Source organism: Brienomyrus brachyistius, chromosome 25 (assembly GCF_023856365.1).
Source record: "Brienomyrus brachyistius isolate T26 chromosome 25, BBRACH_0.4, whole genome shotgun sequence".
NCBI lineage: Eukaryota > Metazoa > Chordata > Actinopteri > Osteoglossiformes > Mormyridae > Brienomyrus > Brienomyrus brachyistius.
This window is the reverse complement of record NC_064557.1, coordinates 12,714,934-12,729,837: the sequence shown is the minus strand read 5'-3', so window position 1 is coordinate 12,729,837 and position 14,904 is coordinate 12,714,934. Positions and strand designations below refer to the sequence as shown.

Genomic DNA, 14,904 nt, shown 5'->3' with positions numbered 1-14,904 from the left:
TGTAACTCACATTCTTCACTCAGGGTGTATACAGGCGTGTTTGCTCATAAACGATAAGCAAGATGGATTTAAAAACCACCCAAGAAATTGGAATAGCAGTCTGATGTGAGAAGTTAACATACTCCACAACAAACTAATGTAACAGAATCAATAAGGTACTTCAAGGGATTTTAAAATTTGAACAAACAAACAGAGAGAGGTGGCTTTCAACTTCAAAAGGAAATAGAAAGTGTTTTCTACAGATATACCTTTATATGTCAACTCTCCAGAAATGAAGAAAACCACAGCAAGAATTTTATTTTCCATAGGTAAGTTCAGAATGTTGTTAATTTCAATATTTCTGATATTGTTTATATCTATAATATTATATACAGCCACAGAAAAAAATGAGACCACTATATTTTTGAAGAAATCTTCATTTTTAAATCCTGGTTCAATCCTGGTTCTGTTGACAGAAAGTTACGCTGAGCAGCAGGTCGCTTACTGGTCCAAAATTCCTAAGAGAGTTATACAGAAGAATAAGATGAAGCAGGAGAAGGAATGGCAAACATGAAGTGCAGGTGTGAAATGCACTGCTAGGACAGTTTGTATCAGGCTCCTAGAAGCAGGACTGAAGTTCCATGAAGCAAGGAAGAAGCCCTTCATTAATGAGAAATAAGGAAAGCCAGGTTGCAGTTTGCAAAAAATATATATTATTCAAAGATGCACACCCATAAATTGAGAAATGAGTGAAACAAAAAATTGTGCTGTTGTCTCTTAATTTTTTCTGTGGTTGTATATTATACTACATACAGTGTGTGCATCTGTGTAAAAAATAAAAATCTCTGAAAAAAGATTTATTTATAGAGGGAGCTAGAGTAAGATAATTCTTGTCATTCACAATTTCCTGAATGTTCGTGTCTAAATAAATCCTAGAAACTTTTATATGTGATGAGACAGGGATGAAAGATGTGGGAGCAGATGTGATTACAGAGGTAAGACAAAGATCAGGTGTGGCTTATTAGACCACAGTAGGATGTAATCAGGAGGGTCAGATGGGCAGGGTGTGACAACCCCCCCCCCCCAAAGCATGCCCTGTGATCACAAAGGACAAAGGGTGGAGGGAATCAAAAGGCACCAAGTGACAAGGAAATAGGACATAGCACGACAGGACCAATGGGACACATGGGATGAACATCACAACAGGGCCGAAGAGACAGAGTCCCAGTAGAGTACAGGACAAGATGGGACAAATGGTAACACCAGGGGCTCAGAATAAGCAGGGACCAGATCAGTAACCAACGGGAAAGACATATGACAATACCAGGAATCAGGGATGAATACCATCCATCAGCAGGGACCAAGAGTAGAGGAGACAGATGGACACAGGGACAGGCAGAACAAGGCACACCATTACACAACAGACAGGTGGCAAAGCCTCATGGACAAACACAGGAAAGGACCACAGGGAATACAGACAAGGGCAAAACAGTGGGACAGGCCAATGGGACTTGACAAGTGAGAATATGATCTGGCTGAGGGGGCTTCTTCTGGACCCTGGGTAGCAGGCACCAACCCTAGGACATTGATCATCTTAGGCCCACTTACTGGCAAGGTTGGACTCGTGTGGACAGCAGGGCCAGGACCGGAACAGCAGGATAGTAGTGCAGTAACTGCAGCGCATGAGCTGGATGCTACCAAGGAATCTGTGAAACAGGAATAGGAACAGGAGCCAGAGGGTGTTGTCATTCCCCTCCTTAGGGACATGACAAGAGAGCAGCCTGGATAGACATCAGGTAGACTAGGGGCTGGGCAGGTGGCCTGAATAGTGTCCTTTTGTCCCCCTCCTGGAGATGGAGACAAATTCTACCCCTCTTCTGGACCCTCTCTTGTCCCAGAGACCACACAGACTTGGGACTGGGTTGATGTGAGCATGGGGCTGAGGTGGGGGCTCACAGTGTGGGACTCTGGGCTAGGCTCAGAGGGTTCCACTCCAAGTCCACTGCCTGAGCATTGTCCAATTTGGATGATGAAGTGGGAGTCTATGGGTCATCATGAGACGATGAGATGAGAGCTGGTGGGTTGCCAGGAGATGAGGCAGGTGCTGGGCAATGACAGGAGGTGACGAGGTAGGTGCCAACGGGACCTCAGGTGGCAATGAGGCCGGTGCCTGGGTGATGACAAGGTGATGGGGGGGGGCACAGGCTGGACATCAGGAGACAGCGATGTGGACGGCAGCTGGATATCAGAACAGGACCAGATTCAAGTAGGGTGATGCCGGGACACCTGGAGGTGAGCAGGGTATAATATCCCTCTCTGGGCCATGAGCCTGGGGATTGGGCGCTGTGGCCCTCTCCTTCACCCAAGCCTGGCATTGAAGGTGTGGCAGTGGCCTCTGGTGCCACAAGCTTCCTCTATTTTTTCTTCTGGCAACTGGAAACTGCAGGACAAGTTCTGGTACCAGCAGCTGGAAGCTAGCACTTGCATTGAGCTGTGGGAAGCCCAAGGGCGCATCCATGGCAAGCTGGGGGCTGTTGTGGGCTCTGGAGGGAGGCTTATGGACTTCAGGTAGCGAACGAGGGGGTAGTCTGAGTGGCCTTGCGATCAAATAACTCATGCACTTCTACCAGCAAATGCTGGACCTCCTTTGCTTTCCGGGGATCTGTGTCTGAGGTGAGCCTCACCAACTCTGCTCCTGTGGCCCAGAAGAGAGTTACAGGCTCAGGGATCCTGTAGACGGTTGGATTGTTCCTTCATTCCTGGCAGGCATGCAGAAGGGAGGTAAACTCCTCCGTCTGAAGGTGGGCTGCTTGACGTGGTGCAGGTAACCAATTTCAGCCCAGCATTTGAGGCACCCAGGGTGTCCGATCTGTCAGGTGAATGGAGGCATGGAAGCTGAAGTGGGGAGGAAGGCTGCTAGTGTATTTGAGGAGTCCCATTATTCGATCACGAGGCAGAAACTAAGGAAGCAGGAGCAGACATGATTACAAATGGGGCTTTATAAACGCAAACGAATCACGATTAGAATCAAGCAAGAGCTCCAGGGACCAAAAACAGGAGAAACAGAGGAAGACAGGGCACAAATACAACATTACTCATGGGACTGGTAAGCCCTTATATACAAAACTGATGAGGGGGCTAACTACAAGCAGCTGTAGTGAGTTGGGGATAGCGTGTGGCTCAGTGGGCTAAGCTTGTCTGCCTATTATCAGAAGGTCCCTGGTTCAAACCCTGCCTCAGTACGTCTGTGGGTCCTTAACCCCCAGCTCCTTGGGCACCCCAATAGGTGGCTGCCCTTCACAGACAGCTTACTCTACAAAGAGCAAGTTAAGGAATGCATAAAGACAATTTCTCCACGGGGATCAATGAAATATCTATTATTATTAATAAGAGGGCAGGAATAAAAGGTAAGACAAATGAGGAGCAGATATAGCTTGTGAGGGCCATGCTAGATGAAAAGACGAGGGTCATATTGACATGACGTGACATGGAGAAATTTTCAAAAGTGTTTTTTTAATGGAGCAGTTTAGCTGGAATGTAAATAATAAGTATATTTTGTAAAGGGGACAGGGCATGATTTTCGTTTTCTTTCAATTTTTTTTTAACCCTAAAAACCTGCAATTAATTACTTTTCCAAAATTCATTCTATCCCAAAAACAGCATTCATTTTCTGGCAGAATACTACAGCAGCCACAACAGCAAAAACTACAAGTACCACCTCTGCTTCCCACACTTTATCATCCGTGGTGTCAAAGACTATGTAAGATTTTTGTGAATTTTGATTTAGTGCTCCTTCCTTCAGTTTTTTACAATCCAGTAATTTTATTTTAACATTACACTGGTAATTTGTATTTTGACATTTATTTTAATGAACTTTTAACTTTCATTTATGTTTTTAGTGTGGGGTCAGAAAAAATCAACATCCAGCTTATTTTCAAAACAATGCACAGCATTAATGAAAATCAGGTAGCTCGTGTGGTCAACCAACTCCTACATTCACAAAATGGACAATGTAGTCAACTGTGGTTGCAGAATATAAATTATCTAAGTAAGTTTCTCTTGGGTCGCACTTCTTCTTGAACAGATTTTATTTAAATTTGTGAAATTAACACTTTGGTTACATTGGTAGGATGTAATCATGCATGTAACCAAGGTTCATTATGCTTTTTGTTTTTTTACTTTGTTTCAGAATTACGTAGCATTGACATTCATTTGGTTTGTCTGATCAATAACGTGAAAATGCCACAAAAAGTTCGGGACAGAACTGTCACTTATAAATTGTTGGAGCGCTCCATCAACAAATTGGTGAGAAAACTAATTATTTCATATGCAATGTGGGGTTTGAAATGCCACGTGGTTTGACTTTGTTACTGAACTTTACGTATTCCTATATACTACTTATTGTGTTCTTGTCACGATCGCTCTAGTTAAACGGGCGATCGCTCATGCAGGCGATGTGGGCAGGAAGTGAAATCGGGGTAAATGGGAATTTATTGGAAGACACGGGGCTAGGAGACATCAGACACCGACTAACATCAATGACAGACAATGAACTGAGGCAAGACGGGGACTGAAATAGACAAGACAACAAGGTTACAGCTGGGTACAATCAGGGAAGCACACGTGGATCATCAGGGTGGGTGTGGCACACACGAGGATCGTACGAGCTGGGCGTGACAGAACCCCCCCCCCCCCAAAGGCGCACTCTCCAGGCGCGCCTCAGGGGAGGCGACGGACGAGACGAGGGAGACGGGACCTGGAACAGAAGAACAAACCATTAATAGGGCACAGGGAACAGGACGGACAGACAAAACTGACAGAGGGACAAAAACCATGACAGGACCTGACACAGGACGGGAAAGGCGGACAGACAGATCAGGAAGGGAGACACAGAGGGAACAGGTAGGACGAAAGGACCAGGAGTGACTGGAGGGAACACCGGGGGACGAGGAGCAGAGACGGGAGGAACGACGGGACGAGGAGCAAACACTGGAGGTACAAAGATGGGAGGAACAAAGACGGGAGGCCAGGAAGAGAAGGAGAGGGAACAAAGGGGAGCCCGAGGGAGCCCCAGCGGGCGACGGGGAGCCGTCGGAGGGGCCGCAGGCGGCCGGAAGGCCAGAGCAGGAGGGGACCTCGGAGCGGCAGAGGAGGCAGGGCGAGGGACTGACGGAGGGGCTGACGGAGGGAGGTGGAGGGAGACCCAGGGAAGGGGACGAGGGAGCTGGAGAGGACCCTGGCGAGGGCAAGGAGAGGGCGGGAGCCGCAGCAGGCGGCGACGTCCTCCGACGGGCTAGAGTGAGGGGAACCGCAGGCGACAGAGGAGCTGCGTCTGGGGAGCCCTCAGGCGACCGACAAGGCACCGGAGCGGGGAGCGAGGCAGGGCGATGAGGCCGTGGAGGGGGACCCGCAGGCGACAGCCGACCCGGAGGGCCAGGACCCACAGGCGCCAACCGAGCCCCAGCGCAGGCGAGGGAGGGCGAGCCAGGGGGCAGGGTGGGAGGGACCCCAGCCCTGCGTTTGTGTCCTCTCCCCTTGTGGGACACGGACATATGGGCCTTTGGTGGAGGTCGAGCTCGCCGGGGCGAGGGCCGAGGAGTCATTAGGAGGGTCCCCGAGGGGTCCCATTCCAGCTCCTCTGCCTCCAAGGAGGTCGAACTGTCCGGGACCTCCTCGGGGACTAGGGCAAGAGGGACAGGAATGGGGCAAGGGACAGGAGCTACAGGGGGCACAGTCACTTGAGGCGGAGGGAGCGCCTAGGGCGTGGGCGCGGGAGCCGCAGGCAGAGGGAGCACTTCGGGCGTGGGCGCGGGAGCTGCAGGCAGACGGAGCACCTCGGGCGTGGGCGTGGGAGCCGCAGGCAGAGGGAGCGCCTGCTCGGGAGCCGCAGGCAGAGGGAGCGGCTGCTCGGGCGCTGGAGCCGCAGGCAGAGGCGGCTGCTCGGCCGCTGGAGCCACAGGCAGAGGCAGCAGCTCGGGCTGCGCAGGCGGCAGCTCAGGCTGCGCAGGCGGCATGAGCGGCTGCTCGGGCTCGAGTACCGGGACCTCCCGCTCAGGTGGTGTAGCAGGGACCGGGGTTCACCGTAATTGGAGCAGCCTCCCCAGGTCCTCTGCTAATCTCTCCAAGGAGCCTTGAGAAGAGGCAGGAGAGAACGCGGCGAAGTCTTGCTGCAGCCGCTTGGCGAGCTGGACCGCCTCTGGGGAGTCCTGGGAGGCCGATTCAGCCATCACCCTCCAGTACAGTCCATGGAGGGTGAAGAATTGATGAATGGTGGCCTTGGGCATAGCCGGGACCTCCAGCGGGGACTCAGTGGTTGCAGCCGGCAGAGGTGAAGGGAGCTCCTCGGGCTGGGTGGCTGCAGGTGGCGGGACGGGCAGATCCAGCGCAGGTGAGACGGGCGTGGCCCCTTTAGGGATCCGGGGTAGTCTTTCACCGCACTGGCCCCATTATTCGCCAGCCGCGCTGGCCGGTAGAAATACCACTCAAGGGGCGGTGGTAGCTCCGTGGCAAACGGCTCTCGTTCCCGCAGGAGGAGGGGTTTCTCCTCCTCGCTCCCAGTCGGGAGCCAAAGCCCGGCGAGAGAGCAAGCTCCTAGGCGGATCGTCAGCGCCTCCGGTCTCCTTTTCCTCTGCTTTCTCTTTCTTTGTGGTTCTGTCATTCTGTCACAATCGCTCTAGTTAAACGGGTGATCTCAGGCAGGCGATGCGGGCAGGAAGCGAAATCGGGGTAAACGGGAATTTATTGGAAGACACGGGGCTAGGAGACATCAGACATCGACTAACATCAATGACAGACAATGAACTGAGGCAAGACGGGGACTGAAATAGACAAGACAACAGGGTACAGCTGGGTACAATCAGGGAAGCACACGTGGATCATCAGGGGGGCGTGGCACACACGAGGATCATACGAGCTGGGCGTGACAGTTATCATGTATGTTGTTTTTTATTTAAAAATTTCTGTTTTCCTTTATGAATCGTCAAACCACAGATGAACTCAATGTTGCAGCAACCTGGGGCTAAACCTATGGTATTTCAAGTAGCAAAGTACACGTAAGTCTAATTTTTAACTGAAAAAAGACACATTGTGTCAATATTATACGTATATGTTTATTCACTGTAAATTTACAAACGAAATTTGTTATTGCATTACAAGTATAAATTACCTTATTTTTGTTTTTTATCTGTTGTTTTAGGAGTCAGGGTAGCCAAGTAATAGCTGACGTGGACTACGTCATTAAAGAAGGACATATCAGTCATCCAAGTGACTTCGTTAATCAAATCATGAAATCCATTGGTATGTTTACGTAATATCATTCTTACTTAGACTCTATCACTCAATAACTGTTACCATTACTACCATGGGTTTCAACTACATATTTGTTAAGCATGTTGGATCTGGTCCAAAGGAAAAGTAAATTAAATTTGGCATAACATTGCAAAATCCCCTTGAGAGTTTATAAATTATGAGTCATTCCATAAATAATGCATAAATATTGCACTTCCAGGTCTGATCAGTACCACCAGCACCTCAACCAGTTCATCTTCAGCAGCATCAACAAAACATTCTGCAGTTGCTGCTCCTTCAGAAGTTTTGAAATCTTTAACAACTGCTTCCACACTGACAAGTAGTAGCTCAAGTAGTTCAACATCAGCAGCCCCAATAGCAGAAACCTCTGCAAGTACTCCTTCATCTCATAAAACCTCAAATGTTCTGACAACTTCCACATCAGCTTCCAAAGTGATGAGCAGTAGCCCAACCAGCCCAACTGCATCAGCCACAAAGGGAACATCTGAAATTACCACTACTTCAACTCCAACCGGCACAACAGCCCTGATATCTTCAACATCGGCTTCCACCATGACAAGCAGTAGCCCAAGCAGTTCAACCTCAGCAGCCCCCATGACAGAAACCTCTGCAAATATTAATTCATCCCCAAAAACCGCAAGTGTTCTGATATCTTCCACATCATCTTCCACAGCCACACACAGTAGTCCAACCAGCACAGTTGCAGCAGAGATAAAAGAAACTTCAGCAAGTAGTATTTTAAGGCCAACAACTACAGTATCCGTGACCTCTTCAACATCAGCTTCCAGAGCAATAAGCAGTAGCACCACCAGTTCTGCTTCAGCAGCCTCAACAACAAATTCCGCTTCTTCAACTCCAACCACCCGAGGAACTCTGATATCTTTAATATCAACTTTCACAGTGACAAGCAGTAGCACAACTACATCAGCCATAAAGGGAACATCTGCAAGTATTCCTTCATCTCCAAAATCCTCAAATGATCTGATATCCTCTACATCATCTTCCACAGTCACACACAGTAGCCCAACCAGAATGGCTGCAGCAGCGATAACAGAAACTTCTCTAAATACCACTTCTTCAGGTCCAAATACTCTGACATCTTTGACATCAGCTGCCAATGCAAAAAGTAGTACCCCAACCACTTCATCTTCAGCAGCCAAAACAACAGAAACATCTGCAAGTATTTCTTCAACTCCACATACGTCAAATATTGTGACATCTTCCACATCATCTTCCACAGTCACACACAGTAGCCCAACCAGAATGGCTGCAGCAGTGATAACAGAAACTTCTGTAAGTACCACTTCTTCAGGTCCAAATACCCTGACATCTTTGACATCAGCTGCCAATTCAAAAAGTAGTACCCCAACCCCTTCATCTTCAGCAGCCAAAACAACAGAAACATCTGCAAGTATTTCTTCAACTCCACATACGTCAAATATTCTGACATCTTCCACATCATCTTCCACAGTCACACACAGTATCCCAACCAGAATGGCTGCAGCAGCGATAACAGAAACTTCTTCAAGTACCACTTCATCAGGTCCAAATACCACAAAAACGCTGACATCTTCCACATCAGCTACGAATGCAACAAGCAGTACCCCAACCCCTTCATCTTCAGCAGCAAAAACAACAGAAACATCTGCAAGTATTCCTTCATCTCCAAAAACCTCAAATGTTCTGATATCTTCAACACCAGCTTCCGTAGGCACAGTTAGTAGCCCAACCAAGACATCTGCAACAGGCACAACAGAAACTTCTGTAAGTACCACTTCTTCAGGTCCAAATACCCTGACATCTTCCACATCAGCTACGAATGCAACAAGCAGTACCCCAACCACTTCATCTTCATCAGCCAAAACAACAGAAACATATGCAAGTATTTCTTTAACTCCACATGCGTCAAATATTGTGACATCTTCCACATCATCTTCCACAGTCACAAACAGTAGCCCAACCAGCCCTACTGCAGCAGGCACAACAGAAACTTCTGTAAGTACCACTTCTTCAGGTCCAAATACCCTGACATCTTTGACATCAGCTGCCAATGCAAGTAGTAGTACCCCAACCACTTCATCTTCAGCAGCCAAAACAACAGAAACATCTGCAAGTATTTCTTCAACTCCACATACGTCAAATTTTGTGACATCTTCCACATCATCTTCCACAGTCACACACAGTAGCCCAACCAGCCCTACTGCAGCAGGCACAACAGAAACTTCTGCAAGTAGCACTTCTTCAGGTCCAAGTACTATAAAAACGCTGACATCTTCCACATCAGCTACGAATGCAACAAGCAGTACCCCAACCACTTCATCTTCAGGAGCCAAAACAACAGAAACATCTGCAAGTATTTCTTCAACTCCACATACGTCAAATTTTGTGACATCTTCCACATCATCTTCCACAGTCACACATAGTAGCCCAACCAGAATGGCTGCAGCAGCGATAACAGAAACTTCTTCAAGTACCACTTCTTCAGGTCCAAATACCCTGACATCTTCCACATCAGCTACGAATGCAACAAGCAGTACCCCAACCACTTCATCTTCAGCAGCCAAAACAACAGAAACATATGCAAGTATTTCTTTAACTCCACATGCGTCAAATATTGTGACATCTTCCACATCATCTTCCACAGTCACAAACAGTAGCCCAACCAGCCCTACTGCAGCAGGCACAACAGAAACTTCTGTAAGTACCACTTCTTCAGGTCCAAATACCCTGACATCTTTGACATCAGCTGCCAATGCAAGTAGTAGTACCCCAACCACTTCATCTTCAGCAGCCAAAACAACAGAAACATCTGCAAGTATTTCTTCAACTCCACATACGTCAAATTTTGTGACATCTTCCACATCATCTTCCACAGTCACACACAGTAGCCCAACCAGCCCTACTGCAGCAGGCACAACAGAAACTTCTGCAAGTAGCACTTCTTCAGGTCCAGGTACTATAAAAACGCTGACATCTTCCACATCAGCTACGAATGCAACAAGCAGTACCCCAACCACTTCATCTTCAGCAGCCAAAACAACAGAAACATCTGCAAGTATTTCTTCAACTCCACATACATCAAATTTTGTGACATCTTCCACATCATCTTCCACAGTCACACACAGTAGCCCAACCAGCCCTACTGCAGCAGGCACAACAGAAACTTCTGCAAGTAGCACTTCTTCAGGTCCAAGTACTATAAAAACGCTGACATCTTCCACATCAGCTACGAATGCAACAAGCAGTACCCCAACCACTTCATCTTCAGCAGCCAAAACAACAGAAACATCTGCAAGTATTTCTTCAACTCCACATACCTCAAATATTCTGACATCTTCCACATCATCTTACACAGTCACACACAGTAGCCCAACCAGAATGGCTGCAGCAGCGATAACAGAAACTTCTTCAAGTACCACTTCTTTAGGTCCAAATACGCTGACATCTTTGACATCAGCTGCCAATGCAAATAGTAGTACCCCAACCACTTCATCTTCAGCAGCCAAAACAACAGAAACATCTGCAAGTATTTCTTCAACTCCAAATACGTCAAATATTGTGACATCTTCCACATCATCTTCCAGAGTCACACATAGTAGCCCAACCAGAATGGCTGCAGCAGCGATAACAGAAACTTCTGTAAATACCACTTCTTCAGGTCCAAATACCCTGACATCTTTGACATCAGCTGCCAATGCAAAAAGTAGTACCCAAACCACTTCATCTTCAGCAGCCAAAACAACAGAACCATCTGCAAGTATTTCTTCAACTCCACATACGTCAAATTTTGTGACATCTTCCACATCATCTTCCACAGTCACACACAGTAGCCCAACCAGCCCTACTGCAGCAGGCACAACAGAAACTTCTGCAAGTACCACTTCTTCAGGTCCAAATACCCTGACATCTTTGACATCAGCTGCCAATGCAAGTAGTAGTACCCCAACCACTTCATCTTCAGCAGCCAAAACAACAGAAACATCTGCAAGTATTTCTTCAACTCCACATACGTCAAATTTTGTGACATCTTCCACATCATCTTCCACAGTCACACACAGTAGCCCAACCAGCCCTACTGCAGCAGGCACAACAGAAACTTCTGCAAGTAGCACTTCTTCAGGTCCAAGTACTATAAAACCGCTGACATCTTCCACATCAGCTACGAATGCAACAAGCAGTACCCCAACCACTTCATCTTCAGCAGCCAAAACAACAGAAACATCTGCAAGTATTTCTTCAACTCCACATACCACAAATATTCTGACATCTTCCACATCATCTTCCACAGTCACACACAGTAGCCCAACCAGCCCTACTGCAGCAGGCACAACAGGAACTTCTGCAAGTAGCACTTCTTCAGGTCCAAGTACTATAAAAACGCTGACATCTTCCACATCAGCTACGAATGCAACAAGCAGTACCCCAACCACTTCATCTTCAGCAGCCAAAACAACAGAAACATCTGCAAGTATTTCTTCAACTCCACATACCTCAAATATTCTGACATCTTCCACATCATCTTCCACAGTCACACACAGTAGCCCAACCAGAATGGCTGCAGCAGCGATAACAGAAACTTCTTCAAGTACCACTTCTTCAGGTCCAAATACTCTGACATCTTTGACATCAGCTGCCAATGCAAATAGTAGTACCCCAACCACTTCATCTTCAGCAGCCAAAACAACAGAAACATCTGCAAGTATTTCTTCAACTCCAAATACGTCAAATATTGTGACATCTTCCACATCATCTTCCACAGTCACACATAGTAGCCCAACCAGAATGGCTGCAGCAGCGATAACAGAAACTTCTGTAAATACCACTTCTTCAGGTCCAAATACCCTGACATCTTTGACATCAGCTGCCAATGCAAAAAGTAGTACCCCAACCACTTCATCTTCAGCAGCCAAAACAACAGAACCATCTGCAAGTATTTCTTCAACTCCACATACGTCAAATTTTGTGACATCTTCCACATCATCTTCCACAGTCACACACAGTAGCCCAACCAGCCCTACTGCAGCAGGCACAACAGAAACTTCTGCAAGTACCACTTCTTCAGGTCCAAATACCCTGACATCTTTGACATCAGCTGCCAATGCAAGTAGTAGTACCCCAACCACTTCATCTTCAGCAGCCAAAACAACAGAAACATCTGTAAGTATTTCTTCAACTCCACATACGTCAAATTTTGTGACATCTTCCACATCATCTTCCACAGTCACACACAGTAGCCCAACCAGCCCTACTGCAGCAGGCACAACAGAAACTTCTGCAAGTACCACTTCTTCAGGTCCAAATACCCTGACATCTTTGACATCAGCTGCCAATGCAAAAAGTAGTACCCAAACCACTTCATCTTCAGCAGCCAAAACAACAGAACCATCTGCAAGTATTTCTTCAACTCCACATACGTCAAATTTTGTGACATCTTCCACATCATCTTCCACAGTCACACACAGTAGCCCAACCAGCCCTACTGCAGCAGGCACAACAGAAACTTCTGCAAGTACCACTTCTTCAGGTCCAAATACCCTGACATCTTTGACATCAGCTGCCAATGCAAGTAGTAGTACCCCAACCACTTCATCTTCAGCAGCCAAAACAACAGAAACATCTGCAAGTATTTCTTCAACTCCACATACGTCAAATTTTGTGACATCTTCCACATCATCTTCCACAGTCACACACAGTAGCCCAACCAGCCCTACTGCAGCAGGCACAACAGAAACTTCTGCAAGTAGCACTTCTTCAGGTCCAAGTACTATAAAACCGCTGACATCTTCCACATCAGCTACGAATGCAACAAGCAGTACCCCAACCACTTCATCTTCAGCAGCCAAAACAACAGAAACATCTGCAAGTATTTCTTCAACTCCACATACCACAAATATTCTGACATCTTCCACATCATCTTCCACAGTCACACACAGTAGCCCAACCAGCCCTACTGCAGCAGGCACAACAGGAACTTCTGCAAGTAGCACTTCTTCAGGTCCAAGTACTATAAAAACGCTGACATCTTCCACATCAGCTACGAATGCAACAAGCAGTACCCCAACCACTTCATCTTCAGCAGCCAAAACAACAGAAACATCTGCAAGTATTTCTTCAACTCCACATACCTCAAATATTCTGACATCTTCCACATCATCTTCCACAGTCACACACAGTAGCCCAACCAGAATGGCTGCAGCAGCGATAACAGAAACTTCTTCAAGTACCACTTCTTCAGGTCCAAATACTCTGACATCTTTGACATCAGCTGCCAATGCAAATAGTAGTACCCCAACCACTTCATCTTCAGCAGCCAAAACAACAGAAACATCTGCAAGTATTTCTTCAACTCCAAATACGTCAAATATTGTGACATCTTCCACATCATCTTCCACAGTCACACATAGTAGCCCAACCAGAATGGCTGCAGCAGCGATAACAGAAACTTCTGTAAATACCACTTCTTCAGGTCCAAATACCCTGACATCTTTGACATCAGCTGCCAATGCAAAAAGTAGTACCCCAACCACTTCATCTTCAGCAGCCAAAACAACAGAACCATCTGCAAGTATTTCTTCAACTCCACATACGTCAAATTTTGTGACATCTTCCACATCATCTTCCACAGTCACACACAGTAGCCCAACCAGCCCTACTGCAGCAGGCACAACAGAAACTTCTGCAAGTACCACTTCTTCAGGTCCAAATACCCTGACATCTTTGACATCAGCTGCCAATGCAAGTAGTAGTACCCCAACCACTTCATCTTCAGCAGCCAAAACAACAGAAACATCTGTAAGTATTTCTTCAACTCCACATACGTCAAATTTTGTGACATCTTCCACATCATCTTCCACAGTCACACACAGTAGCCCAACCAGCCCTACTGCAGCAGGCACAACAGAAACTTCTGCAAGTAGCACTTCTTCAGGTCCAAGTACTATAAAAACGCTGACATCTTCCACATCAGCTACGAATTCAACAAGCAGTACCCCAACCACTTCATCTTCAGCAGCCAAAACAACAGAAACATCTGCAAGTATTTCTTCAACTCCACATACCACAAATATTCTGACATCTTCCACATCATCTTCCACAGTCACACACAGTAGCCCAACCAGAATGGCTGCAGCAGCGATAACAGAAACTTCTGTAAATACCACTTCTTCAGGTCCAAATACTCTGACATCTTTGACATCAGCTGCCAATGCAAATAGTAGTACCCCAACCACTTCATCTTCAGCAGCCAAAACAACAGAAACATCTGCAAGTATTTCTTCAACTCCACATACGTCAAATTTTGTGATATCTTCCACATCATCTTCCACAGTCACACACAGTAGCCCAACCAGAATGGCTGCAGCAGCGATAACAGAAACTTCTTCAAGTACCACTTCTTCAGGTCCAAATACCCTGACATCTTCCACATCAGCTACGAATGCAACAAGCAGTACCCCAACCACTTCATCTTCAGCAGCCAAAACAACAGAAACATATGCAAGTATTTCTTTAACTCCACATGCGTCAAATATTGTGACATCTTCCACATCATCTTCCACAGTCACACACAGTAGCCCAACCAGCCCTACTGCAGCAGGCACAACAGAAACTTCTGTAAGT

General features: G+C 46.9%; 1 protein-coding gene across 1 annotated transcript; it reads left to right on the top strand.

Annotated features, from left to right (window-relative positions):
• Positions 1-37: 37 nt before the first annotated feature.
• LOC125720288 (uncharacterized) lies at positions 38-14,396 on the top strand. The gene is made up of 9 exons (XM_048995495.1): positions 38-308; positions 3,640-3,739; positions 3,879-4,027; positions 4,169-4,284; positions 6,970-7,031; positions 7,175-7,275; positions 7,487-8,599; positions 13,754-14,079; positions 14,205-14,396. Exons 1-9 carry the CDS (start codon positions 272-274, stop codon positions 14,394-14,396), a joined length of 2,196 nt encoding a protein of 731 aa, XP_048851452.1. The 5' UTR covers positions 38-271.
• Positions 14,397-14,904: the final 508 nt, after the last annotated feature.